The 27,161-nt window shown below is 46.8% G+C and overlaps 2 protein-coding genes across 4 annotated transcripts in view; one reads left to right on the forward strand and one right to left on the reverse strand.

Moving 5' to 3' along the window:
* The window catches only part of RTF2 (replication termination factor 2), a 41,362-nt gene extending 15,686 nt beyond the window's left edge, over positions 1-25,676 (reverse strand). For all 3 annotated transcript variants that reach the window (XM_032878924.1, XM_032878923.1, XM_032878922.1), the window contains exons 1-5: positions 25,548-25,676; positions 20,736-20,830; positions 19,937-20,030; positions 17,598-17,737; positions 13,608-13,686 (exon numbers count right to left, since the gene is read on the reverse strand). In XM_032878924.1, coding sequence (XP_032734815.1) covers positions 13,608-13,686; positions 17,598-17,737; positions 19,937-20,030; positions 20,736-20,830; positions 25,548-25,616 — 477 coding nt within the window. In that variant the 5' untranslated portion in view covers positions 25,617-25,676. The remainder of the gene's footprint in view (positions 1-13,607; positions 13,687-17,597; positions 17,738-19,936; positions 20,031-20,735; positions 20,831-25,547) is intronic.
* LOC116880165 (beta-1,3-galactosyl-O-glycosyl-glycoprotein beta-1,6-N-acetylglucosaminyltransferase 7-like) lies at positions 57-6,443 on the forward strand. The gene is made up of 3 exons (XM_032879026.1): positions 57-1,149; positions 2,288-2,383; positions 6,220-6,443. Exons 1-3 carry the CDS (start codon positions 180-182, stop codon positions 6,441-6,443), a joined length of 1,290 nt encoding a protein of 429 aa, XP_032734917.1. The 5' UTR covers positions 57-179.
* Positions 25,677-27,161: the final 1,485 nt, after the last annotated feature.

A 27,161-nucleotide genomic window follows, 5' to 3' on the forward strand; every position in this document is an offset into this window, starting at 1 on the left:
GTGATGGTTTTGTGGGTGTGGACGTATAGAAGAACTAGTGCGTTATACACCTTAAATATGTGCACTTCAGTCATGCTGCAGGTTGGGGGAGAGCTGCCACACCCTAAATTCTCCCTCTTGTTCTCGTAGGAAGCTTAAAGGAAAACCCTTCAAACCATAGTGCTGAGAAGGCCGGAAACATGAGCCAGCTGCGAGCCACAAAGCCCGGGCTCCTCGTGTGCGCGGCCGTATGCATCTTCGTTTTGCTTTATTTACGGAACCCAACCCCTGAGGAGGCAGAGGAGGAACCCACCTACCCAGCAGTAGTGGAATGCGGCTTTTATCCGGATGAACTGTGTTCAGCTTTACTTGAAGGGAAAGGGGCCGCCCTCCAAATCGCAAGATTTTGTAAAAACCCTCACGGTTCTCAAATTCTTGCTCATTTACGCACATCAGGAAATTGCTCAAGGATTTCCCAGGAGTTGCGTGTCATAACCAGACCCTTGTCTGCAGAAGAGGGCAATTTCTCTCTGGCATACATTATAAGGATTCGCAAGGAGCTGGCGATGTTTGCACAGCTTCTCAGAGCGATTTACATGCCTCAGAACGTTTACTGTATCCATGTCGATGAAACGGCTCCGAAGAAGTACAAGACCGCTGTGCAAACCCTGGTGAACTGTTTTGAAAATATTTTTATTTCATCAAAGAGCGCAAGAGTGGCCCACACCGGCTTTTCAAGACTCCAGGCGGATATTAACTGTATGAAAGAGCTGGTCCGTCCCAAATTCCAATGGAACTACGTCATTAACCTTTGCGGGCAGGATTTTCCAATCAAAACCAACAAAGAAATCATACACTACATCAGAAGCAAATGGAATGACAAAAATATCACTCCTGGAGTAGTCCAACCACCGAACGTGAAATCCCAGACAAGCGAAAGTCATCCTGAATCCGCCCCTGAAGGAAATATCTACGTATCTCCAAATAAACGATTCAAGGACAAACCGCCCCATAATTTAACAATTTATTTTGGAAGTGCTTACTATGTCCTGACGAGGAAGTTTGTAGAGTTTGTCCTGACTGACACCCGTGCGAAAGACATGCTTCGTTGGTCCAAAGGCATCCAGAGCCCAGAACGACATTACTGGGTGACCCTGAACCGACTGAGAGGTAAGAACAATCAGGCACGTGGTGTCTGTTCAAATCAGAGACAACGACAGAAGTTTACTCTTGAGTGAAAGCTCTATCTCACTGTTTTCTATGGCGTGTAAATAGCTCTGCATTTTGCAAGACCTTCCACTTGAGTATGGGAAGCTCTTTGGTTTTAGGGATCCCAAGTTTGCTGAGAATGTGCCATGTTCCCACACCAGCCCGGCTGCTCCTGTTCCCTTTCTAGAAAGAAGTCCTACCAGCACCTGAGCATGAATCTTCAGAAACTTCTTCATTTAGTCATTAAATACTACTGTGTACCTACTAAGTGCCAGACATAATGCTAGGGGCTCTTTAAGAATAGAAAATATTGGGGGACCTGGGTGGCTCAGCTGGCTAAGCAACTGACTTTGCCTCAGATCATGATCCTGAGGTCCCAGGATTAAGTCCAACATCAGGGTCCCTGCTCAGTGTGGGGGAGTCTGTTTCTCCCTCTGACCTCTCCCCTGTCATGCTGTCTCATTTTCTCAAATAAATAAATAAAATCTTAAAAAAAAAGAATAGAAAATACTAAAAGTAGTAATTTTGGGGGTGGCAGACAGGATACCTCGGATGGGTTCCCTGAGAGGCAGAGGGAGGGCTGATGTCCTTCTGTACGTGACTCACTTTCTCTCTGCATAAAGCTGACTGGCTCCTGCAGGGGATGTGGCTTCAGGCTCGAACAACTAAGCTAATCGGTCCAGATGACAATGCAAGTGCCGAATCCAGTAGAAACCAGTTAGGATCTTATTATAATCTCTCATAGCCAGTGAAAATCCTATTTCCGAATCCCCTCAGAGGGCTGTCACGGGGAAGACACCATCCCAAGAAACCCAAGATCATCAAGCCCAGGGCACGCGCTACCTGGTCAGTGACTTTGGGGCTGCAGGAAGGGATGAAAGCGGAGCACAGCGCTGGAACACGAGGCCAGCGCGGGGCCCCCCACTGCCCCCCAGAGCCTTAGCCCCTCGTCGGATGACAGCGGAGAGCCGAGCCCTTGTGGCGAGGCTGGACTTGCCCTGCGCCCCGCCTCTCCCCCGGACCCCTGCCCGGGGAGCAAGGGGAAGGGCCGAGGTGCTGTCTGCGCACGGGGCCATGCCTGTTCTGCTTCCCCCCCCAGATGCCCCGGGAGCCACCCCGGACGCCGGCTGGGAAGGAGGTGTTCGCGCTGTGAAATGGAGACACGAGGAGGGACGTGTTCACGACGGATGTAAAGGTAAAAATCGAACCAAACCAAAAGCCAGCCTTCCTGTTTGATGGAAACTGTCCAGCTGCCGCCCGGGTACTGTCGGGAGCCGCGGACGATCGTGCGCACAACAGGGATGGGATGGACGAGCTTCCGATGCCATGGGGTCAATTTTTAAAAAACTTATTTAATTATAATACCTAGACAGAAAAGCGCACAAATCCTAGGCATTTGGGTTGACACATTTTCAAAAAGTGAAGCCAAAACCGGGCTGCAACTTTAAACGTTTTAAGATAAAAATACACAAAAGCTAGCGGGTTTCTTCCGCCCGCTCCTAGAATTCAAACTCAACACCCACTTCAAAACGCTGTGTGTCTCCCGGGCTCGCCACCAGAACAGACGATCAGTAACAAACACAGGGGGAAGGTCCGGAGCGGGTTTTTAAGTGGTTCTTGCTGAAGGAAGGTCTTTTTGCTTTTTGCCCTCAGGAGACTGTCCTGGGGAGCTGTGAATTCTTGTCTGGTGTCCCGAGGTTTTAGTTACCAGGACAATACAGAACAGCACGGCTTGGGTGGGGAGGGCGGTGTCCCCCGGTGGCGAACAGGCTGGAAAAGCACCGGCTGCCGGCAGGGTCTCAGGCACCCGCTCTCCGCACCCACCCGGAGCCCAGGGTCGGACGGCTGCCCCCGAGGAGCACATGACCTTGGGGACAAGCCGGAGGCCAGCGGTCACATTGCCACATATACAGTCCCACAGGGAGAGACGCAAACCCTCTGGGAGCCTGCACGGAAAGGCAAATGAGGGGTCTGACCGTTATGGGGCCGCTGACGTATGGGACGGAGAAGGCCGCAAGAGTGGAGCAGATGTGCGTGCGGGCAGCCAGGGCACAGCAGCCCCTGTCCGAGGGGACCCGGCCTCCCCTTTCCGTCTGCACAGGGCTGCCCAGCCATGGTGGGGACTACCGCCAGGTACAGCCACCTCCTCTCAGTGGGCATTTGGCTGTGGTCCTCGGGCCTGAGTTACAGTAGACCAGAGAGAACCGGGGTCACCCAATTTTCAAGCTGTTTAAAAGACTGACCTAAAAGAAACAGGCTGCAGACAAATGGAAAGTCCAACACCCAACACCAGAGTAATTTGAAAACAAGCAATTCCTGCTGCTGTGTGTGCTGCCATCCTCCCGACAGGAACCAGGTCGGAAGGGCTGGAAGAATTTTCCAGATTTTTTTTTTAATATTTGTGTTCCCTTCCTTTTTTTTTTTTCTTTTTAAAGATTTTAATTATTTACTTATGTGACAGAGAGAGAGCACAAATAGAGAGAGGGGCGGAAGCAGGCTCCCCGCTGAGCAGAGAGCATGATGTGGGACTCAATCCCAGGACCCTGAGATCATGACCTGAGCCGAAGGCAGAGGCTTAACCCACTGAGCCACCCAGGCGCCCCCTAGATATTTTTAATAAATATTTTTGCCAGGATTCAATTAGGGACCTAAGGAGCAACCTCAACCTTTCTTTACAAAACAGGCACTTGCTGCCATTACACAGATGTGGGGTGAACAAGCCTGGTCAATAAATGCTCGGGTGGGGCTGGGGGGCTCAAATGCTTCCTGAAAACATGATTCACTCACAGTATAAGAAGTCATGAAGGAGGGGCACCTGGGTGGCTCAGTCGTTAAGCGTCTGCCTTCGGCTCAGGCATGATATCCGGGTCCTGAGATGGGACCCCACATTGGGCTTCCTGCTCAGCAGGAAGGCTGCTTCTCCCTCTCCCACTCCCCCTGCTTGTGTTCCCTCTCTTGCCGTCTCTCTCTCTGTCAAATAAATAAATAAAATCTTTTAAAAAAAAGTCACGAAGGGCTGTTGCTATCAATAATAATGATTTTGAATTCTCTGAGTGACGACCTGGATATGTCAATGTTGGCAAAAAAGCCCAATTACTGTGAATATCTTTTTTCTTAAGATTTTCTTTATTTGACAGAGATCACAAGTAGGCAGAGAGGCAGGCAGAGAGAGAGGGAAGCAGGCTCCCCGCCGAGCAGAGAACCTGATGCGGGGCTCCATCCGAGGACCCTGAGATCATGACCTGAGCCAAAGACAGAGGCTTAACCCACAAGCCACCCAGGAGCCTAATTACTGTGACTCTTAACAAAAATCAGCACTGCTCCAAAGGAAACACTTCAGAAAGCTCTCGCCCTTGCTCACTTCAGCGTGCAGACCATCTACAAGTAAAGCAGTAATATGGCCCCTGCCTTTGGCCGAGCACTGGCAGACCCGGCCCCCTTCCGGGGTCTGGCTCTGGGCCCGCAGTCAACGCTCACAACGACTCTCAGTTTTTAACTGTCATAGTCACACTTTACAGAGGAGGAACCCCAGACTCTGAGAAGTGAGGTCACTTCCCCGTGTCACAGGAAGTGGTGGAGCCAGGTCTCAAACCAGGTGCTGCTGCCTGGTACCCCTCCATTGGATGAGCTGACACCGAGAGGGACGGTCACCCTGTTGCTATCGGCAACAAGGAGTTCATTTGTAATCACCAAAACAAGAGGAACCCGACTGAGGACTTTCCGTTCGCTTGTGTACCCTTCTGGCTCCAACTCATGTGTATGCAGATGACAGAATTATCCAAACACAATCAAGGTGCTGCTCATTCTTCTTTCAGTCTGTCCTAAGTATTCCAGCCTGCTTTTCTTCACAGTCGGACTTTTCTTTCTTTCTTTTTAAAAAGATTTTATTTAGTTATCTGACAGAGAGCGAGCGAGCCAGCGAGAGAGGGGACACAAGCGGGGGAGTGGGAGAGGGAGAAGCAGGCCTCCTGCAATGCCGGGAGCCCGATGCGGGGCTCGGTCCCCGGAGCCTGGAGTCATGACCTGAGCCCCGCAGCCGCCCATATTCAGAATTTTCAAGTGGCGAAGTATCACTCTCTGGTGACTCTGCGACACCGTACCAGGAGCGTCGATCAGCCAGAAAGATTTCAATCAGACGACAGGTGCCTTGTCCAGAGCGCTCACTGTGTGCCAGCTGCTTGGCCTCCTCCTGGATGAACGCCTGCTCCCAGGGGAGGGTTCCCTCGGCCTCTCTCCAGCCTCACAAACAGCACCGGACGGTTCTGTGCTTGCAGTTCCGCTCCTTCCCTCGTTCTCTCAGACAGGTTTTCAGGAGTAGGATGGCGAGGCTGGTGTGGAGAGGAAAGCTGGGCGGAGCTGCGCAGAGAGCAAGGTCTCCAAAATGGGTAGACCTTTCCCTCACACACAAACTGGGAGCCTGCTTCTCTGGGAACCGAAGGTGGTAACGGAAGCCACCTCACAGCGCTGGCGGGAGGGTGACAGAGAAGGAGGCGCTGCGCGCGGACTCAGGCACATGAAACATGCTACTGAGTTCACCTAGAAGGAATGAGCACTGCATTCTACCATTCCAATTTTAATGCCTTCCATTTGTATCACACACTCACTCAGCAAGAGCAAGAATGGACCGTAGCAAGGGCCTGTGGCCACCGAGGCAATTCTTGAGAACTACCCACAACCAAGGAAAGCAAAGTTCATGGGACCTAACACAGAATTTAGAGTGGGCCAGGCAAATGAGCGCTATTGAACCCCCCTCGTGTGTTTGTGACTAACGAACCTTCCACAGCATTCCCTTAAAGTAGCCATTAAACATGCCAGAGATCACGGACAGAAAGAACGGCAACATCCCTGTCCCCACTGACTCAAAATCCTACACAGAAGCCCCGTGAGAGCGAGCTGGGAAATCACACTCAGTCTGCGCTCCTACGAAGCAGGGGCCTTTACAGATGACCCTGGAAAAGTGTCCCTTTTTGTGTGTGAATGTGACCTGACGAGGACACAAAGGTAGCTGGGTTTTTGTGCTTCTTTCCGCAGGCCGCTACGTCCACGAGCGCTGCGTGTATGGCCCGGGAGACCTGCCGTGGATCACTCGGTCACCTTCTTTGTTTGCCAGCACATTCGACTCGACAGACCCTCTGGTGGTGACATGCCTGGAGCGGTGGCACCGGCTGCGGGTGCTGCAAGAGGCAGAGGCTCCCGTGGAGCCACACTGGCGTTTCCCACAGGACAGTCACTTCAGCAGGAGACCAAGCGGCTGAGCGGGGAGCTGCCGAGTGTTTGCTTTCTTACTGCTACCGCCTGCTCCTGACTCGTAGTAAGAGAACTTTCAGCCAAAGAAGGAAGAGTGAGAAATGATGACTTGATACAAGCCAGTCGTCAGATGACTTTAGCAACACGCTGTTGACAAGCCGTTCCTATTAACCATGGGCCACCTTCCAGCTTTGAGGAAGAAATCACGAGAGGAAAGGTGACTCAAGGTACTGCTGGGGGCCCCGGACCTGCCAGCTGGAGGGCTGACTGCTCCCGTAAACAGTGGCCGCGACACTAGATCCTGACTCAAGTCAGACAAGAACACGTTGTCTCGGAGACCTGCTGTGGATGAGGGTCTAAAGCGGAGCGAACCCACTGGAAAGGAGACTTCACTTGTCTCCAAAGGTGCTCTCTGGCTGCGAACCACGCACCTTTGTTCCGCTAATCCTACAAAAACACAGAAGCGTCTACTTCCTTTGGGTAAAATGAAACTAATCCAGAGTTCAAACACACTTTCTTAAAAGGGTTGCCCTACGTCTCTGGAGTCTCACAGTGCTAATGGCACCATCAGCACCGATGGCTCCGTGCTACGTCTGAGCTGTCCCATACCAATGACCACAGCCATGGCCACAACCACAGGGGGCTTCGGGGCATTTGAAATGTAGACAGTGTGACTGATTAAGTCCATTTTCATCTTTATTTTTAAAAAATGTAATGAACTGGAAATTTAAATAGTCACATGTGGCTGGTGGTTACCATACTGAACAGCACTGGCCGAAGGCAGGAATGATCTTAATTCTCTCCACTTGCAGATCTGGGTCTCTTAGCAGTGCATGGCTTTCTCATCATTCTGTTGAGGACTTTCCTCTATATTCTCCTTCTCTAAAATAGTTCGTGGCATCGTACAAGATTGAAAATGTCCAACTATAAAGTGGCAAGACATGGAACCACCAAAATAAATCAAAGCTGGAACCACAGGAGAAGACACTAAAGAAATAAACACGTGGGACGCCTGGGTGGCTCAGTTGGTTGGACGACTGCCTTCGGCTCAGGTCATGATCCTGGAGTTCTGGGATCGAGTCCCGCATCGGGCTCCCAGCTCCAAGGGGAGTCTGCTTCTCCCTCTGACCTTCTCCTTGCTCATGCTCTCTCTCACTGTCTCTCTCTCAAATAAATAAATAAAATCTTTAAAAAAAAAAAAAAAGAAAGAAACATGTGATTCAAAAGCAGAGTCTAAAGCCTCCAGGAACTGAAGCTCCACAGTGAAATGAAATCAAATCAACTTGGTCAAGGCCAAGAGCCCCTGGAAAGCACAACGCTAAACAGAAGGAAAAGAGGCTCTGAAAGCAGGTGCCACGAATCAAATATAAGAAACCCCAGAACACTAAAATCCCCGTCTCAACAAGCATTTCTCCCACCTGGACACCTGATTCCAAAGAAATCACACACTGAAAATGTTAAGACTGTGAAAGAGCAGAACGCAAGGGCCCCACAATAGCACAGCTCTACTTTTCTACACAGTTTTGCAGGCCAGCACAGTGCTCGCGGATGATGCCAACTGGCTATGTTCAGAAAGCTTGAACCCACCGTGGCTGTATTTTATAACAGCTCACTAGCAAGTTAAGGGCAAAACCCATTAAAAAAAAAAAAGCAAGCTTGTATCTTTTCAAGTTACTTGAAACACAAACCTGCCTTCATTTTGTTTCAATGTCAACTGAATATTTCATTTCGATGCTCATTTCATTCCAATTTCATTTCACTGTCAATCCAATAGTCACTTTACTATGGAAGGGGCCAACCTGGGCCTCTACTTAACAGATCTGCTGTGAGGATGAAGCACTTAGAATGACGTCTGACTCCTCTCACAGATGAGGAAACTCAGCCAGGGCAGCAGCGGAACCTTCCAGGACCACACGGCTAAGCAGGAGGAGCTGGGATTTGGATCTAAGCAGGCGGCCTGGCTCCAGAGTCCAGCCTTACTCTATGCGGAGTCAGACTCTCCCTGTGTCCATTTGTAAAAACAAAAGTAAATCGCATGCAAAGACAATGTCTGAAACATAGCGCTACAGAATGTATCTTTAAGGTGACACATTTATCAGATCTTGAGATAATTTCCCTTTTCGGGAGCAGAACCTTCTTGCTTATAACGCAGACTCTACTGTTCAATTTTCCTACTGGTTTTCTCTAACGTGAAAAAGTTCAAGGCTGCCTGTGCTGCAGGTTATGCAGTTCCCTGAGGCTGAATATTTCCAAGGACCATAATGATGGCAAGAAAGCTAAAATTGCCCAAAGAAGGTCAAAGCATGAAAAAAAAAAAAAATCAGCATTCACAGACCCCTTCTGAAGATACCCCTTTCTCTAACATTTTCTCCCCTTTCCATTCCACCTCCCCACGAAAAGACAGCAGAAGAGTGGTGCCTGGCCAGCTTGGTCAGCAGAGCATGCCACTCTTGATCCTGAGGTGGTGAGTTCAATCCCTATATTAGGCTTACAGATTACTTAAAAAAACAAACAAACAAACAAACCCAGCATGAATGTAAATTTTTGTTTCACTTCTGACTTTAAAATATCCACACACCCTACTCAATGACTACAAAGCCTAAATAAATGAAGTGAGTGGAAAGTCACACCTAACTCTCAATCAGAGATTTAGATCACTCTAACACGGACATCAGGGATTCTCAAATGTTGTAGAGCACACAGATCCTCGGGGTGGGGGCATCTTGTTAAAATGGAGGTTTTGATTCCACAGGTCTGGAGAGGGACCCAGGAGTCTGCATTTCTTAAAAAGAGAAGCACAAAGGAAGTCCCAGGTGATGCCAATATGGCAGGACCATAGATCATTCTCTGACAATGACAAGCACTTAGTTCATTTGGCAAACTCTAATTATGACTCCAATGTGTTTCCATTATTACAAGAAGGGAAGAAGACGGTGGGGAATACAGTTAGTTTTTGGCTAGTGACTTGTTTATAGTGAAAACAAACATACACACAAACCTAACAACTGCATCTCCTAGGACCCTGTTCAGGGAAATGATGTGTGCGCGCCGTATGTTTCAGAACACACAGCCGGAGTGATCTCAAAGGCCAGAATCTCTTCTAGTCAACTGCAAACCCAAATGTGTATGGAACTAGAGTGAAAAGTAGAGAAAACGTACACCCTAAACATCCCTGAGTTCGGGAGTCATTCTTATGACACTCGTTTCTCTAGATTGTAGATGTTACTTAAAAAACCGAAAATACTTGTTTTATTCGTCAATACTGTGGCTTCAGCTCCCTGCACGGACATTTCCCTGATGCTCTGCAGCTCCTGGAGCTGCACGTGACTCTTTATTTTGGCAGCTTCGGCAGAAAAGGCTGGTCTCGCTCCCTCCTGGGCATCCGGCTCTAGCACCTTCCCCAGGCTTCCCTGCAGTTCGGTGTGGCCGTGGGACTGATGGACAACAGAAGTGATGACCCACTTCCCGGCCTGGGCCATAAAAGTCTCCCACGTTGTGTGCTCCCTGCCTGTTCCCATCAGTCAGCTGAGAGCAGAGTACTCCAAACCCCGGGGGAGGTCTGAGCTGAAAGACAGCAGGAGCCCGAGTCCTTGAGTTTCCCGTGGAAGAAAGCTGCCCACCCAGGAACTGTCCCTGCGTTGGCCGCTGGAATGGGAGGGCTGTGGGTCGGAGCAGTTGGCCAACCTTGACTGATACGCTTAGTTCTCCTACACTTGAGAGACTTTAAATGAGAAGCAGGAGTTCGATTCCTGGTAGCAGGATATACATTTGTAATTTATTATTTTAAAATGTTACTGTTTGGAATCTGGATCTAAAAGGAAAGCTGTCTAAGAATTTACTATAAACTTTCATTTTATGTATTAGAATCTGAAGCCCAGAGAAGAGACAGTCTCAAGCTAGCGCTGGTGTGTGACCCAAAGCTGACTCTCCGTGTTGGTTATGTGGACAAATGACTCCCACTGAAGGGGGCCACTGACTGTCCCATGCTCTATGATTTTCTAAATTGCACAGTGTTATACACTGAATGCGTCCCCCACAAAAAGCTAAAGTCCTAGCCCTCAGTATTTTAGAATGTGACCTTCTTTGGAAATCAGGTCGCTGTAGATGCAGTTAAGATGCAGTTACTGGGGTGGGCCTAATCCGATGACTGGTTGTCCTTACAAAAAGGGGAAATCTGGACACAGAGACCGCCTCCATAGAGAGAAAACCACACGAAGACATGCAGGGAGAAGATGGCCATCTCCCAGGCCTCAGAAGGAACCAACCCTGCCAATACTGTGATTTCAGACTTCACGCCTCAAGAACTGTGAGTAAACTTCTGAGGAGCTCCCCAGTGTCTGGCGCCTTGTTGCGGAAGCCAGTATGAGCAAACCAGTATTCCATCTGGCTTTGCGAAGGCAATTTTTTTATGTGGATCCTGAAGTGAGAAAGTGCTCATTATCTCGCTCTTCTGGCAACAGATTTATTTTCCCGAAAGTTCTCTCCCCGAGGGATTCCTGGAGGGTAGCCAGCGCCCTGTCTTGCCTGTCAGAGGTTTCGACAGCCATGGCAGCTGCCCTCATGAGAGAGGAAGAGCCCGCGCTCCCGGTTCTCACCTGCCCCTGCCCCTTCTTGTGCAACCCCTGACGCCCTCAGTTCCCCTTTCCACCTGCTTCCTTCCCTTCCCTTGAAGTACCCAAGGTGCTGACGTTTAAAAGTTCACTAGCGCCCAGTAAAACTTCTCAAGTACCAAGAAAAGTGTCCGACTTCCCCTGCAATGCTGTATTTCCATGACATACAATCAACCTCTCTGTGAAGCCCTGCACAGACAATCCTGTTTCGCTACAAGTTTGTTAACGTGGTCACCGATGATGTGCGAGGTCAACCCAGGCAAAGGGCAGCTTCGGGCCATCCGAGGGATGGTTACCATTACGGGTAGAAGAAAATAAGGTCTGGCTGCTTTGGATCAGCCACTCGCCCCTGCCCCCTGGCCTGGCTGCCCACTGGAATCGTTCTGGAAACTGTAATAAAAGCAGTACTCCGCGGGGTTCTTCCCCAACTGTGAAGATCCAGCTTTAGTGGCTGAAATGGGGGACGGGAACCGACATGGCTGTGGAGACTCTACCGTGCGGCCTGGTGTGGCAGCCACGGATTTAGCGGGTTTGGCTTCTCTACTACATTTCAGCATTTCCCACCTCCTCAACCACACTTCCGGTGCCTGCACTGTGTCCAACACAGAAACACCACCTTCCATACTGCGTGGGAAAACAAACACACCCGAACACGATGTGTACAGAGCTCCCCTCCTGCCCGAGGGAGCCCCAGGCCAGCCGCGGGCCGGCGCCCACGAGGCCTCCCCCACGGGAGCCCCGCGCACACCCGCCGCCCGGCTCCTCCCCTTGGCCGGCCGGCACCCTCTGCGTGCCCTGCACAGGCCGACACTTATGCTCCCACAGGCATCGACAGCGCCACACTGCACGCGCAGCTGGACCTGCTCCTTGCGCTGGCCTCGAACTTTTCACCACCCAGTCCGACCCCCTTCCCAGGCCTCTCTCCTGGCCCACACGCCCCGCCCATGTGTGGACAACACCTTGCATTGCACCTCCCGCTCTGCTGGATCCCCAGGCCGCTTTCTCCTTCTGACGCGGCAGCGGGGCCTCTCCCTCCTCTTCTCAACAGCCTCCACCTCTTCCCAGAGCCCCACCCACGTCCTGCGCCACCACCTGCGACCTGTCCCATAGCTTCAGGCTTCAGCGGGGGCTCATGTACCATCAGTGTCTTGATGTATTTCTGTAAACATGCCTGTCATTTCTAACTTGACTTAAATTTACTCGAACACTAGCTTTACTCTCCTGCCATAAAGAGCAAAGCAGCAGCCCTTGCCACTGCAGCAGCCCCTCTCCCTAGGGGACATCAGCCTCTGTTTCCTTCCCAGCAGCTGTCACGATCCCTACTGCCGTGCTCAGCAATCTGAGCCCCTCTTTCCAACGGGACTGGGGGTCCCGTGAAGGCAGAGTCTGTAGCAATCTTATCCACCAGGCTATCCCACTGTACCATGCTTCGGACAGAGGCTGGCCCCTCACAGGTGTTCAGTGAAAGCCGCTGAATGAAAGAACATTCCCAGCAGGGAGAAGCAGGGCAAGCGGCCCGGTGAAAGCCACACAGGGTTAATGTGGGTGAAAATACCATCAGGAGCTGCTGGCATCCACGACATGAAACTAAACAGTTTCCCATGGCCAATGGAACACCAGAGACACAGATGTCTGGTCTGCGCCAACGACAGTGGGAAAGCAGGGCCATCGGCACTTCCGGCACGTGAGCTGCACGAGCAGCTCCTACATCAAGTGTGAGCGTGCACGGACGCGCTCTGCGGGTGCAAGACGGACACGCCTTGCTCCTTGCTCTCACACACTTCCAGGTGGAGCAGAGAGGACCGTGAGGGCGGTGAAAATACTCTGCATGACACCGTGATGGCAGACATGTCATCAACCATTTGTCCAAACCCACAGAACGTACGCCACCAACGGAACCTGACGAGATCTGGGGTGATGGTGTACTGATGGAGGTTCATCAGTCCCCCCAGCGAGGGGGGACATTGATAATGGGAGAGGCTATGTGTGGTGGGGAGGAGGGTAGAATGAACAGAGGAAATCCCTCACTTTCCTCTTAATTTCACTATGAAAACTACTCTAAATAAATAAATAAAGTCTTCCAGGAAACAAAAAGGGAAAAAAACAACTGTCCCAGTCCAGTGGGGAAACCACAACGTAACTACCAATGACATTTTGATGAGATCTGTGGGGTAACAAGGTGCTCGGGGAATGGGGAAGGAGGCCTGGCAGCAAGGGTTCACAGAGGAAGCAATCGCTCTGCAGCTAAGGTTCACAGGGGGCGCGACCTCCCTAGGCTGGGCAGGTCAGGGCAGAGGGAACGAAGGCACACACGGGAGGTGGTCAGGCAGCGGCCTGAGCTCAGCCTGAGCTGGTCAGTCAGGACACGTCACAAAAGGCGCTCTGAATCCACATGCAGCCAGGATGAGCCATGCAAGCGTTTTAAGCAGAGCAACAACGAATTAGATCTGTATTTTGGAAAGAATTGAAGGATGATGAAATGCCACATGAAGGGAGGGACCCTAAACCATCTGATTTCCTGAGCTACAAAGACGGAACAAATGATGTATGTCAACTACTCACTGTGTGACAAACTTCTGCTTTTATCTCTTTCAAGGCTCGCTCAGAAAACACACAACCACAGCACCGCAGGAAGCAAAACCTGGAGAAATAATCCAAAATGGAGGATGACTTCAATAATAATTTAAAAATGATCGCCCAGATTATCAGTTAACATTTGCTCAGTTTATACATAGGCCAGGAACTACAAAGAGAAAAATGGTCACATTTAATCCCATTAAGGAAAAAGAAATTACTATGTCCCATATATATTTACTTACATACTACTTTATATAGCTTTTATATATACTTTATATATTCTGGTCTACATAGACCAGAAATACAGGCCATAGTCCCATTCCTGGTCCCTTGTAATAATCCTTTAGAATAAAGTCTCTCCTTAAAAAAAAAAAAAAAAAAAAACCACCCCCCACAAACATAAAAAGTCACAATACAGAACAGGAACACTGGGAGAGACGATTTTAAATATATGTGAGATTCAGTGTTTTATGAATATTCACAACGGTCTCAAAAAGCAAAAATAAACAATGTATTAGAAAAACGGGCAAAGGCATTAACATGCGATTCATGGGAGAACTATAAATGGTCAAAACATATAAAAGATGCTTAACCTCAACTGTTAATTAAAGAAATTCATGGCAAAATAATGAGGTACCACATTTTACGTATCTGGCAGTAGTGAGAAAGACTGAGTTACCCTGCTGGAAACAGGTGCATCCGCAGGTGGTGGGCACAGCACTGTGCATCTTGGAAGGACAATGCATCAGTATTGGGCAAAGAATCACTTTTCAGAGCATCTCCTATAGAAACACGCTCACAAGTGTGCAAATGCATAAATATGTATTTATGAAGTTGTATAAAGACAGTGCCACTCTTTTTTTTTTTTTTTTAAGGTTTTATTTTATTTGACAGAGAAAGAGAGATCACAAGTAGGCAGAGAGGCAGGCAGAGAGAGGAGGGAAGCAGGCTCCCCGCCAAGCAGAGAGCCTGATGCGGGGCTCGATTCCAGGACCCTGAGATCATGACCCGAGCCAAAGGCAGAGGCTCAACCCACTGAACCACCCAGGCGCCCCAGGACAGTGCCACTCTTACAAGGAAAAAGGAAAGCACCTAGATGTTCATCAATAGAGGAATGGTTACATAAATTATGAACACTCACACAGCTATTAAAGGAGCAGGGTCAATCTGTGTGCAAGGCCATGGAAACACGCTCACATTAGAGAAGTACGAAAGAAAGGTTACAAGATAGGTTACAAGATGCATATAACACCTTCCCACGACTGGAAAAAAAGATACAGTTATTTCTATTTCCAATGGCAGGGGTGTAAGGAAGTACAGAGTATGTGTGTTGGTGCTGGGCAGGTCTGTAGGGGGGCATGAAACTCCAAATAACTAAGAACATGACATGGGAGGTGGAAACTGGGGGAAAAGGAAAGTCATGTACACATTTTACTTCATACAGTCCTCTAAAAACACCACAACAGAAAGTCTCTGCAAGGGGTGCCTGGGAGGCTCAGTCAGTTAAATGACTGCCTTCAGCTTGGATGGTCCTGGGATCGAGTCCCACAGGGCTCCCCGCTCAGCAGGGAGCCTGCTTCTTCCTCTTCCTCTGCCTGCCGCTCTGCCTACTTGTGCTCTGTCAGATAAAATAAATAAAATCTTTAAAAAAAAAAGAAAAGAAAAGAAAAAGAAAAGAAAGTCTCTCCAATTCTCTAGGGATTATAGTGGATACAGATTACCTTAACAAAAACCCAGTTAGTAACACTGTTTGTCAGTTGTACCTAAATAAATACTACATTCATTTACTGTGTTTGGGGCAAAAAAAATATTTTTTTATGGATGCTTACTAATTATTAGTAATTTAGAAAATTATTTTTCTTTAAACAAATGCTCAAAGTTTTCGTTACATTAAGTCATTTACATCTATTTTTCTCTGTATTTAAATCTTTATTATATAAGCTTTTAATAAACGTATGAAGTCACCCCCAAATCAATTTTCTACTGTGGAGGCCCTATTAATAGCAGGAGGGCAAAGCCAAAACAGGCAAAGCTCAATTAACTGGGAAGAGAGAAGAGAGGAGACTAGTAAAAAAAGGGAAAAACTAGGGAACCCATAATCAGAACAACAGGTTATAGGTAACCCCTGCTCAAGACCCCAGAGTTGAGTCTTTCTGCTAAGTTCCTCTTTTGGGGTGAACCATGGTTTTCCTAAAAAGAAGTGGAAAGCCAGACACAAAAGGTCAAATGCTGAGTGATTCTACATATAGGAAATCTCCAAAATAGGCAAATCCATGAAGACAGAGCAGACCAGCGGTGGCTGGGGCAGGGGCTGGGGCTGTGGCTGGGGGTATGCGCAGAGGCTGCTGCGTGGCTACAGAGTTTTCCTGTGGGGTGAGGGGAATGAGGGAAATGCAAGGAGACAGAGGCTGGTGGCTGCACAGCACTACGGTTGTACTGAACACCTCTGAAACATGCACCCTAAAATGGTCACTTGGACGTTATAACTTTAAACTTGAAATAATGTGTTGTACACCACATACGAAACCACACACAAAAGTGGGATGAGGTGAGGTACGTGAGTCTGCTTCCCTAGAACTTTAGCTTTTTAATTAATTCATTACTTTTTCTTTCTTTCAGCTTTATTTAGGTACAACTGACAAACACAACTGTCTATACTTAGGGTGTACAGCTTGATATTTGATATATGTACACATCATGAAATGGTCATCACTATCAAGCCAATTAACATATCCATCACCACTAAATGGTAAACTTTGAGAGGCTTAATAAAGTCAGACTATCTAAAGAATATAATCTTTAAAAGCTCCTTGGCCCTAAAATTTTATTTCTCCCCAAATCTACAGAGCCACAGGTTCCGCCATTTCAGGGCATGGTGGTCCTGCTCTCTGACGTGGTTTGCCACACAGAGTGCACACACGTCTGTTAAACGGATGTGTACAAATGCGCCAGAATGCTCCAGATCCTATGTGGTCATTTATAGCTCAAAGTTTTTACTTACTTGAGATTCTCCCCCTACCTCAGCCCCAACCCGTTTCCTGAATGAAAATAGTAAAAAAATACTATCTTTCAACAAGTAATATCTTTTTTTTTTTTTAAGATTTTATTTATTTTATTTCACAGAGAGAGATCACAAGCAGGCAGAGAGGCAGGCAGAGAGAGAGGAGGAAGCAGGCTCCCTGCTGAGCAGAGAGCCCGATGTGGGGCTCGATCCCAGGACCCTGAGATCATGACCCGAGCCGAAGGCAGAGGCTTAACCCACTGAGCCACCCAGGCGCCCCTCAACAAGTAATATCTTAAATGGAAGATTCCAGATGGCAGATGGGACCACCAGTTATTAAAGGTATTTCTAAATGGTAGGAAGAGCTGAACGCTTTGGCTTGCTGAGACATCTTATAAAAAGGCACTGATTAACCATTCAACACTCATATTTTTTAAGGCAGAAATATACACATCTCTTATGTTTGCTATAGAACTCTCGACCTCAGATTTCTGGTGCTCTAGTCAGAGGATTCGTTTGCTACAAATTCAGAGTAAGCTATAATCATCAGCTAGGTCTTTAGGTGACTGACCGACCACATATTCAGTGACCGTTTTCCACTGCATAGTTTTCAGCAATTGTAAGGAAATGGGAGTTGTCTGATGGGCAACATTTGTCCTTTGCTTTCTTCCCATAAGAAAAGACCAAATAATCCAACTCAAGTCTTCTAAGTGTCCCGTGAAAACTTTTTAAAATCCCTCTTGAGGTGCTCCTACTTTCAAGAACAGAAAGCAGAGACAGTGAAGTTAAGGGTCTCGGTGGGACACCACGTTATAAACAGCTGTTAGGGAATGCACGAGGTCTTATGGCAGCACCACCACCTCTAAGGTGCCACCCAAACCAAAGGACCCCTTAAAGAGGACTGTGTGATTACATGGCTACAGCAACATGATCTAACCAGACTCCACACCAGCTGCCCCCCAGCCCTTACTGACCTGTGCCGGCCATTCATCTCCAAGCCCACCACGGGGCAGATGAAACGTGCCCGCTGGAGGTCATCGTGTTTGTCACCTTTTGTGTTTCCTTTGTCCCCTTCCCAGGCAGGATTATCAGAAAGCCTCAGTTCTGTCACATTCTGTGAAAAACCATCCATAGTTTATGAATTCATGTGATAAACGGATCTTTCTTAGCCTCAATAACCACCTAAATCGATCGAGAAACTGTTTTTCCAGACCTTTCCCATCCAAACCTCTTCTTCCTAGCTCCTTTCCTTCGGCTGTCAACTGTAACATGGGTAAAAAAATTAAATCATAAATTATGATAGAAAACAAGACTTCTAAAATTCACTGACTGGCAAGTGAATTAGTTAACTTCTATTTTACAAATATTTTGCTATTTAAGGAAAAGTAACTTTGGACATGAAAAATGACTCCACTAAGAGAAAGCTCTGGATCGGTTTCATCCAGAAAGCAACATTTTCTTTCCCTGCCAATCCTCACTGAGGCTGCTCCATATTCCTGGCAGCCCAGATTTATTTAATAACTGAACAGACAATAACATCTATGAGGCCACAGTCCAGTGAGTCCAGCACAGAACATTAGCCAGGGAATACCACCGTATTCCAAGAGCTGGCCATTCGTGGTTTCAGAAGCTCGCCTTCACAAGGACTGATGCAATGGCACCACGTCAGCACTTGGGCATTCCTGTACCACCCTGATGTCAGCACTCCGGACATTACCTGAGTGCTCCGCAAGGAAAGCCACCACGTGTACCGTCCATACAGTCAGCTTCTGGTGTCTCATTCAGTTCTCCACTCAAGAGTCTGTGAGGGCTATCAACTGACAGTAATGACTACCTTGCATATTTGCACTGTTTTATTTGCATCCTTCTGCCATTACAGTTCTGATTTCTTGGAAGTCTTTTTTTTTTTTTTTGCATTAAAATTCAAAATTCAATCATGTGCCTTGAATATTATTTTAAATATAAAACTGTATAAATTAATTTCAAAGATAATCACTTTTTTTAGATAATTATCTCAAAAATAATTATCATTATAATGGGTTTTTTAAGAATGAATTCTCTTTCCCAAATAAAAGGTGATAAAAATCAGCATGGTTATTTCTTTCTTTCTTTTTTTTTTTTTTTAATATTTTATTTATTTATTTGAGAGAGAGAGAGAGAGAATGAGAGACTGAGCATGAGAAGGGAGAGGTCAGAGGGAGAAGCAGGCCCCCTGCCAAGCAGGGAGCCCAGTGCGGGACCTGATCCTGGGACTCCAGGATCATGACCCGAGCCGAAGGCAGCCGCCCAACCAATTGAGCCACCAGGCACCCCAGCATGGTTATTTTTAAAGCACTACTTTACCTACATTCCAGAACTGCTGATTTGCTTATAAATAGCATATATCCTGTAATCACTCCAAGAATTCAAACAAAAGGCCCAATATAATAAAAATTTACAAAGAAAGATGAGAAAAAACCCAAAGCCTTTTAAGGGAAGCAGGGACTCTGGTTCTGGGTTAGGTACCTCATTAGCTATGCAGCCTCAACAAGTCAAGGACAGTGAGTATTCTCACCTGTGAGATGAAGTGCCTGCCAAAGCGATGGCTCTCAAATTCTTTACCCCTTTCCGGATTTTTCTCCCATTGACCGATTTGTAAGATTTTGTCCTCTCAACTTCCTGTACTAAAAAACTTATTTTTTCCATTTTTATAGAAGAATTTTAACTGCCAATCAGAACATCTAATTAGCAGGAGATACCACACTGACTTACTAGTGATCTACCTGTTAAATTCTCCAATTCTATTAGTGTCTTCCAAATCAAAACTTCAAGTAGCTGAGTTTTAACTACAAAAGTGATGTCTCCTGGGGCGCCTGGGTGGCTCAGTGTGTTAAAGCCTCTGTCTTTGGCTCAGGTCATGATCCCAGGGTCCTGGGATCAAGCCCTGCATCAGGCTCTCTGCTCAGCAGGGAGCCTGATTCCTCCTCTCTCTGCCTGCCTCTCTGCCTACTTGTAATCTCTGTCTGTGAAATAAATAAATAAAATCTTAAAAAAAAAAAAAAGGTGATGTCTCCAAACATTTGTACATCACATTAAGAGTTTTCAAAGTTCTTTTGCATGTATTAAATTATAACAGATTTATAAGGCAGGAAGGATAGGCGTGGGAACTCCTGGCTTGAGCTTTAAGTGACCTTCCCCAAATCACACTTTCATTAGGTGGCTGGGTGGGACCAGAATTCCAAATTTCTAAGTTCAGTCTATAATGTACATGAATTCTTTAAAATAAACGTTAGCCACTGAGACCCCTGGAGAACTTCAGAATCACTGGTCTTACCTTAATGCTTTTAATGTGAGATGCTGCCTTCCCAAGAGCCTTTTCAGAAGATTTGTCCAATAGAAACTCAATGACAGCATCTTTGTTATAAAGTCTGCAACAGTAAGGATGAATCAGAACATTCTAGCAACAATAAACCTCCACACAAAGGAGTAAGATGAAATTCAGTACAATCCAAAGTCATTTACACCTGATAACAGGAATGCCCTGCATTATTAAAGAAGTAAATTAAATCCTGTCTCAACTATTTCCAGAGTATACAAAGAAAGAACTAGTTTAAACCAAGGGTTGCAAACTAGCAGTCTGAGGGCTGAATGTGATCTGAACAGGATCTTAAAAATCGGGTAGTTTAATATAAAAGTGCATTTTCCACTTTTCCTGGGAAAAACCAAGCTCTGAATCATTAGGCCCACATTCTTGAACTGCAACATCTGGTTGGAAATGAGCAGCAGCTCCCCTTCCACAAAGAACATGAACTCTCCAGTTTCCTCCAGACCCCACCATTCCCTACTACCCCACATAGCTCCTTCATGCATTTCTGTTTATAAATGAGCTCTTACTGGCCCCTGAACTTTTAAATCACAGATTAAATAAACCAAACTGAATAGAAAAATGCAGACATATGTTCTGAGACAGGGAATGATAACCTAGGCTTCACGAATTTGTTTGAGATGATTCACATTTCAAGAATCAAGAACTGCATTTACACCTTAAAATTCTTTTATTTTTTTTCCACATTAAAATTCTCTCAAAGATTAGTTAATAAAAACTCATCTTAAGTAAGTAAAAGGAACCCTACCTGCCGAGTTCACAGGCAACTATTGGTCGCCTTAATATTTCTTGACTTAGAGTGCAATAGTTCCACTGGGCCACTAGCTCAGCATCTTTGTCAACCTGAGAAAAGAAAAAAAAAAACCCTTTCAATTAACTTTTACCTCTGAAAGATAATATGGGCCACAGTTCTACATATAAAGGCTTATTTAGTTATACCACATGTGATGATTTTTTTGTCTTTTATATCAAAGATAGTGACACATGAAGCTGAAACTTTAAAAGTCCAAGTAACTTGGGTGCCTGGGGGGCTCAGTCATTGGGCGTCTGCTTTTGGCTCAGGTCATGATCCTGGGGTCCTGGGATCGAGCCCTGCATTGGGCTCCCTGGTTGGCGGGAAGCCTGCTTCTCCCTCTCCTATTCCCCCTGCTTGTGTCCCCTCTCTGTGTCTCTCTGTATCAAATAAATAAATAAAATCTTAAAAAAAAAAAAAAAGTCCACGTAACTAATACCATGTCAAATCAAGTTCCCACTAAACAGGACACGTACAACAAAAGAGTTCACATTAAGCCGAATATGAGTATTTGCATCTATTTTTTAAAGTTTATGAACTCATAACCCTGAGATCCAGAGTCACATGCTCTTCCAACTGAGCCAACCAGGCGTCCCCTAGCATTTGTACCTTAACAGTAAGTTAGAAAAGTCATACAGGTGCACCTGGGTGGCTCAGTGGGTTAAAGCCTCTGCCTTCGGCTCAGGTCATGATCCCAGAGTCCTGGGATCAAGCCCCGAATCAGGCTCTCTGCTCAGCGGGGAGCCTGCTTCCCTTCCTCTCTCTCTGTCTGACTCTCTGCCTACTTGTGATCTCTGTCTGTCAAATAAATAAATAAAATCTTTAAAAAAAAATAAAAGTCATACTGAAAAAATAAATAATACGGGTTAATTTCTATCAATGGAAGAGGCTATAAAGTTTTAGCTGAATTTAAAGACTAAGAATTTATAATATAGGTTTTTTTTTTAAGTTCAGCATAAAGACTAATATAATTCTTTATAAAAATCACCAATTTAGGGTCACCTGGATGGCTTAGTGGGTTAAGCCGCTGCCTTGGGCTCAGGTCATGGTCCCAGGGTCCTGGGATTGAGCCCCGCATCGGGCTCTCTGCTCAGCGGGGAGCCCCTTCCCTCTCTCTCTCTCTCTCTGTCTGCCTCTCTGCCTACTTGTGATCTCTCTCTGTCAAAAAAAATAAATAAAATCTTTTTAAAAAAATCACCAATTTAACTTGTTCATTAGGGGGCATCTCAAATCCTTACCCACACTCTAAAAATCCAAACACAAGAACTTCTATTGCCCTCAAATGATATTTCACCTATATAATATTCCATGGCCCACTCTTTTCCCCTCCTAAAATGCCAAATCTGAATAATATAATAGAAGGGCACAAGTGGGAGAAAGTAGGAAGAGAAAAAAAATACAGAAAAATTCCCTAAAATTTACTTTTTGCAGTAACAACTGCTTGTTTACTGTGTACCAAATGCTATGTTAAGCAGTTTCTGTGACTTAATCTTTTAGCCCTTATAAAAACCCCAAACTTAGTACTTTTTACTCTGCTACTGAGGAGATGGAGGTACCAAGAGGTTCGGTTACATGTCCAAGGTCGCAGAGCAAGTAGATGAAGAAGCTAAGAACCCATGTGACTGGCTCCAGAAACCATGTTTTTGTGTTGGTTTTCTTTTCTTTTCTTTTTTTAGATTTTATTTATTTGAGAGAGAACGGGGGAGGGACATGGTCAGGAAGAGTCTCTGTGTTGAGTGCGGAGGCCAAGGCAGGGCTCGATCCCATGACTCTGAGATCATGACCTGAGCCAAAACCAAGAATCAGACACTTACCCAACTGTGCCACCCAGGCACCCCAGAAACCACGCTTTTAATTGCTACTTTCTACTGCTTTTCTATTATTTCAAACAGAACAAAATAAAAACAAAACCCACACTACGGCAACTGTTATTCTATCCACACTGCAGACCCAAAGGCTATACTTTGGCTCCTTAAATAACTTTTATCAAAATTCACAGTGTAGCGGAGCCCCAAGAGAAACCTGTCACCAGTGAAGTCGTTTACTACATCCTTTGCAGAGTCAAAAAACCCATGTCCAACAAGTCCAAGATCTCCTTTCTGAATCCCTCGCCTGCTTTACCCATAGTCCTTTGCTGATTCACAAAATAACTGGAAGAGCTGCGGACAGAGAGAAAAGTGATAAACTAATCCTTACCCAGATTGATAACCCCCCAAAACTTCTGAAACCCTTTTTTTTTTTTTTTTTTTAAACCAGGGTCTCTCTTCTTTTCAGGGCAAGGTCTTAAATTACAGCAATGGTTTGGCCAGACCAAACATACCATATGAGTGATCAAAAATATTAATTATATATGAAACGTAAGCAATGCAAAGGCTGAACTCTGTTTGCTGCTGTGTCCCCAGGGCCTAGAATGGTGTCTGTGATAAGCATTAAATAAAGTATTCGTAGAATAAGTAAGGATAACAAAAATCCATCCTGCCTGAGGACTCTGCTGGTCTCAGATCACGATTTCTTCTTTTCTATCTCCTTCTGACACCTTGCCAAGCTTTGCATTAAGCTACTCCTCTTCAGCCCTGGCCACAAGTTAACAAAACTAACTGAATCGTTTTTTGGCAAAAGCGCTCATAAATGCTAACGACCTGCCATTGGTCTACACATCTGTAGGTGTGATGAGAGGACACACTCCATCCTCTTGAGAGTTCATTCATTCTCAAATTCAACACATTTACCAGGTGTCTACTGTGTGGTGGACAAAGGTAAGACACAAAGTCTCCATTCATGTCCGAGAAAGACAGACAATACACAAACGAGAACAGCGACAAGCACTATAAAGCAGCAAAAGAGGACAGACAGCAATGGAAGCGAGATGTATGTTGGCAACAGTGAACTGAGATGACATCTGAGGAAAGAACTGAATGACGTAAAGAAACAAATGATGTGAACATCTCAGTGAAGAGCATTATCAGGTTATGGAACTTACACTCCAGGCGGAGAAACAGAGGCCGGTATGGCTGAAACAAAGACCTGGAGAGGGTAGAAGCTGAGATGGAGAGGCAAGGCATCCGATCATACAGGACCTTGTATGATTTTGTTCTGAATATGACAAAAATCTGCTGGAGGATTTGAAATATAGTAGCGATACAGGAGATTCACCTTTTATAAAGATTTTCTAGCTGCTGGAGAATATGTGTAGCATCCACGTGTGCCACACTCTGTTAGCTAACTTTGCATGCCCTCTGTTAATAAAGAGTAATTACTGGGGAATCTGAGTAGCTCAGTCTGCCTTTGGCTCGGGTCATGATCCCAGGATCTTGGGATGGAGCCGCATATTGGGCTGCTTGCTCAGTGGGGATTCTGCTTCTCCCTCTCCCTCCTGCTCCCCTGCTTGTGCTCGCTCTCTCTCTCTGTTAAATAAATAAATAAAATCTTAGGGGAAAAAAGTAATTACTAATGCGGGGCACCTGTCTTAACTGGTAGACAACTTGACTCTTTATCTCGAGGTCATGAGTTCAAGCCCCACGATGGGCACAGAGTTTATTTAAAAAATAAAGGCTTAAGGGGCACCTGGGTAGCTCAGAGGGTTGAGCTTCTGCCTTCGGCTCAGGTCATGATCTCAGGGTCCTGAGATCGAGCCCCATGTCGGGCTCTCTGCTTAGCAGGGATCGTGCTTCCCCCTGTCTCTCTGCCTGCCTCTCTGCCTACTTGTGATCTCTCTCTCTGTCAAATAAATAAATAAAATCTTTAAAAAAAATAATAAAAAAATAAAGGCTTAAGAAAGTAAAGTAATTATCAATGCTAACTTTGAATTCCTGAATAAATGGTTGGAACTCCTGGCTTCATTACCTGTCCGTTGTGTGATTTTGGTCATGTTACTGACTCAATTTTGCTGTTAATAGCATGAAAATTATTATATACAGTTCTTCTCAGTTACCTGTGAGAATTAAGAATTATCCACTCATGGGGTGCCTGCGCGGCTCAGAGGGTTAAGCCTCTGCCTTTGGCTCAGGTCATGATTTCAGGGTCCTGGGATCAAGCCCGGAATCAGACTCTCTGCTCAGCACGGAGCCTGCTTCCCCACCACCCTCTGCCTGCCTCTCTGCCTACTTGTGATCTCTGACTATCAAATAAAAAAAGAAATCTTAAAAAAAAAAAAAAGAACTATCCACTTACTCATTTAATCACCGTATTTACTGGGCCAGGAATTGCGCTAGCTGTACAGGGGAAAGGCAAGATTGTGCCACAGGGAGCTTATTTTTATCTGTGGCTGACACTAATCGGCCATGAAGGCAGTATGCAGGGCGGTAAGATAAGAGAAGGACCTGATCACATGTGGATAAAAGAACCTTTGGGACGAATTCCCGGAGAAAGTGAAGTTACGTGTGTACAAAGCTCAATAAACAGCGGCCGTTTGTATCACTGTAACTGACGGCGCAGATAAGCTTTAAATCCTGGCCCTGCCACTTGCCAGCGTTGCAATTTTGTCCTCTTGGCCCTCAATTTCAATGTCTGAAAAGCGAGGATCATGGCAATACGTGTCCACAGGGCTGCTGTGAGACCTGTACGAGCTACCCCATACTAAGCACGCCGCCAGGCGAATGGCAACAGCAAGCACTCAATAAGAGTCTGATCCTAATAATGTTAATTCGGAATTCTCCAAGTGAGATAAATGAACACGGCGGCGTCAGGAACCCCACTAGCTCCCCGCCCCCACCCCCACTCCCTGGGGACCCCACTACCGCTGGTCCCCACCGGACCCACGTCTCTGACCTTCTCAACCTTCTTCGGCCCCTTCACCAGCTCGTGTCTTTTGGGGATTGTTCCTCCGTCGCAACCCATCGCAAACCAGGAGTCAGAGTCAGCCGCTACACTCCAGAGCGACCACTTCCGGGGGGCCCCTGGCGACCGCCTCAGTCACTTCCGGCGCGCTGGGATGACGCAACACGGCGGCCGCGCCGCAACGGGGCGGATCCGTTGCCAAGCCCCAGTTGCCATGGAGAGCGTCGCTAGGCGCTGGGCGAGGCGGGGCGGCTAGGGCTGCCTGAACGCGAACGGGTACTCGCCCGCTCAGGGGTGGGCGGAGCGTCCCCAACTCCGCGCCCGGCCCGTTCCTCCCTCCTTCCGGTGGGTGCAGGGTTTCTGCTGCGCCCCGGCGATCGCTCGCCGCGCTTCGGGGTGCAGGGGTGCTTCGGGGGGCAAGGGTGACTCGGGAGCACCCCCCTTCCTTACGCCTCGTCCCACCCAAGCGTGTCTGACTGTGGGTCTGGCGCGTCCTGGGGTGGGAGCGCCGCGACGGAAGGGTCTGCATTTTGTTAATGCAGCTACGAGGCAGGTGAAGGGCGCCCGGGGGGTTAAACGAGAACTTTGCACGGAGCACCGCGGTGGCCTGAGCGCTCGCAGCAAATCCTGTGACGTGGAGTTGAAGGAGATTCTGGGGACGTACGATCCTCTGAGGCCCGGAGCTTTGACGTGCCATGCTACGGTCTATGCGGGAAAGTTGCAAAGAGTCTGTACGTGCGTGTGTGCGGTTCGCAGCCTCCTGTATTTATTTACTAATAATCAGGTACAGTGAAGAGAGGCCGGTGTAAAAGCCGCACTGATGTTTACCTGCCTTTCCCCGGAGACGGGCTGCGTCTTAACGAGAACACAGATCCTTGCAAAACCCCTGCTAAAATCCACGACTGTCTGCGTCTATCCTCTTGACTATGGTTCCAGTGGTTCCTTATGATTAGGAATATTTGGGGAAAGTCTAACCACGGCAAGCAGGGTGGACCTACATAATTGGATGTCACCTTGCTGACCAAAGTGAGACATAAAAAAAAGAAAAAAAAATCTGAAAATATTCCCCAGTTAGGAACGGAATATAAAAACTTCACGGATTGTAACATTGGTTATCTGTTACTGCAATGAATGAGAATTAAAACAATGTAAACCCTTTAATCAGTTCGTCTCTCATTGCCTTATGACTTATTTTTATGCCGCTCACAGAAATTGTAAACTCTGTGAGGATAGGGACTACGCTTTAGTCCCCTCTGTGTCCTCAGTGAGTGGAACCTTTGACACACTTAATATTCATTTCCTCAGTAAACCAAAAGGAAGTACAGACACATTCAGGGAGGGTGACAAGTCCAATTTTGGCAGCCCCTAAATCTGGTGTAAGTGCTATGAGAATCCGTTTACAAGTAAGTAAATAAAAGCCAGGAATGATCAAGGGACTTACCCAAGGTCCCACAGCTAGTAAGAGGGAGAGCTGGGACTGGGTTACAAGATTAGTTTTCTCCCTTCTGTCCCCGAAGGACAGAAAGTCAGGTTACAGAATACCATAAATGCAAAGATCTTTAGACAGACTCTCAAACCAGTGCTCTTTTCTGGCAACTTAATCTT

This window comes from Lontra canadensis, unplaced genomic scaffold (genome assembly GCF_010015895.1).
Source record: "Lontra canadensis isolate GAN:19392208 unplaced genomic scaffold, GSC_riverotter_1.0 scaffold65, whole genome shotgun sequence".
In the NCBI taxonomy this organism is placed as follows: Eukaryota; Metazoa; Chordata; class Mammalia; order Carnivora; family Mustelidae; genus Lontra; species Lontra canadensis.

Bases quoted from the DNA above. Each gene is read 5' to 3' on its own strand.
- LOC116880165 (XM_032879026.1), top strand. From the start codon at position 180: ATGAGCCAGCTGCGAGCCACAAAGCCCGGGCTCCTCGTGTGCGCGGCC. The intron at 1,150-2,287 runs GTAAGAACAATC...TTCCCCCCCCAG, and splicing joins GACCCTGAACCGACTGAGAG to ATGCCCCGGGAGCCACCCCG. The intron at 2,384-6,219 runs GTAAAAATCGAA...TTCTTTCCGCAG, and splicing joins TGTTCACGACGGATGTAAAG to GCCGCTACGTCCACGAGCGC.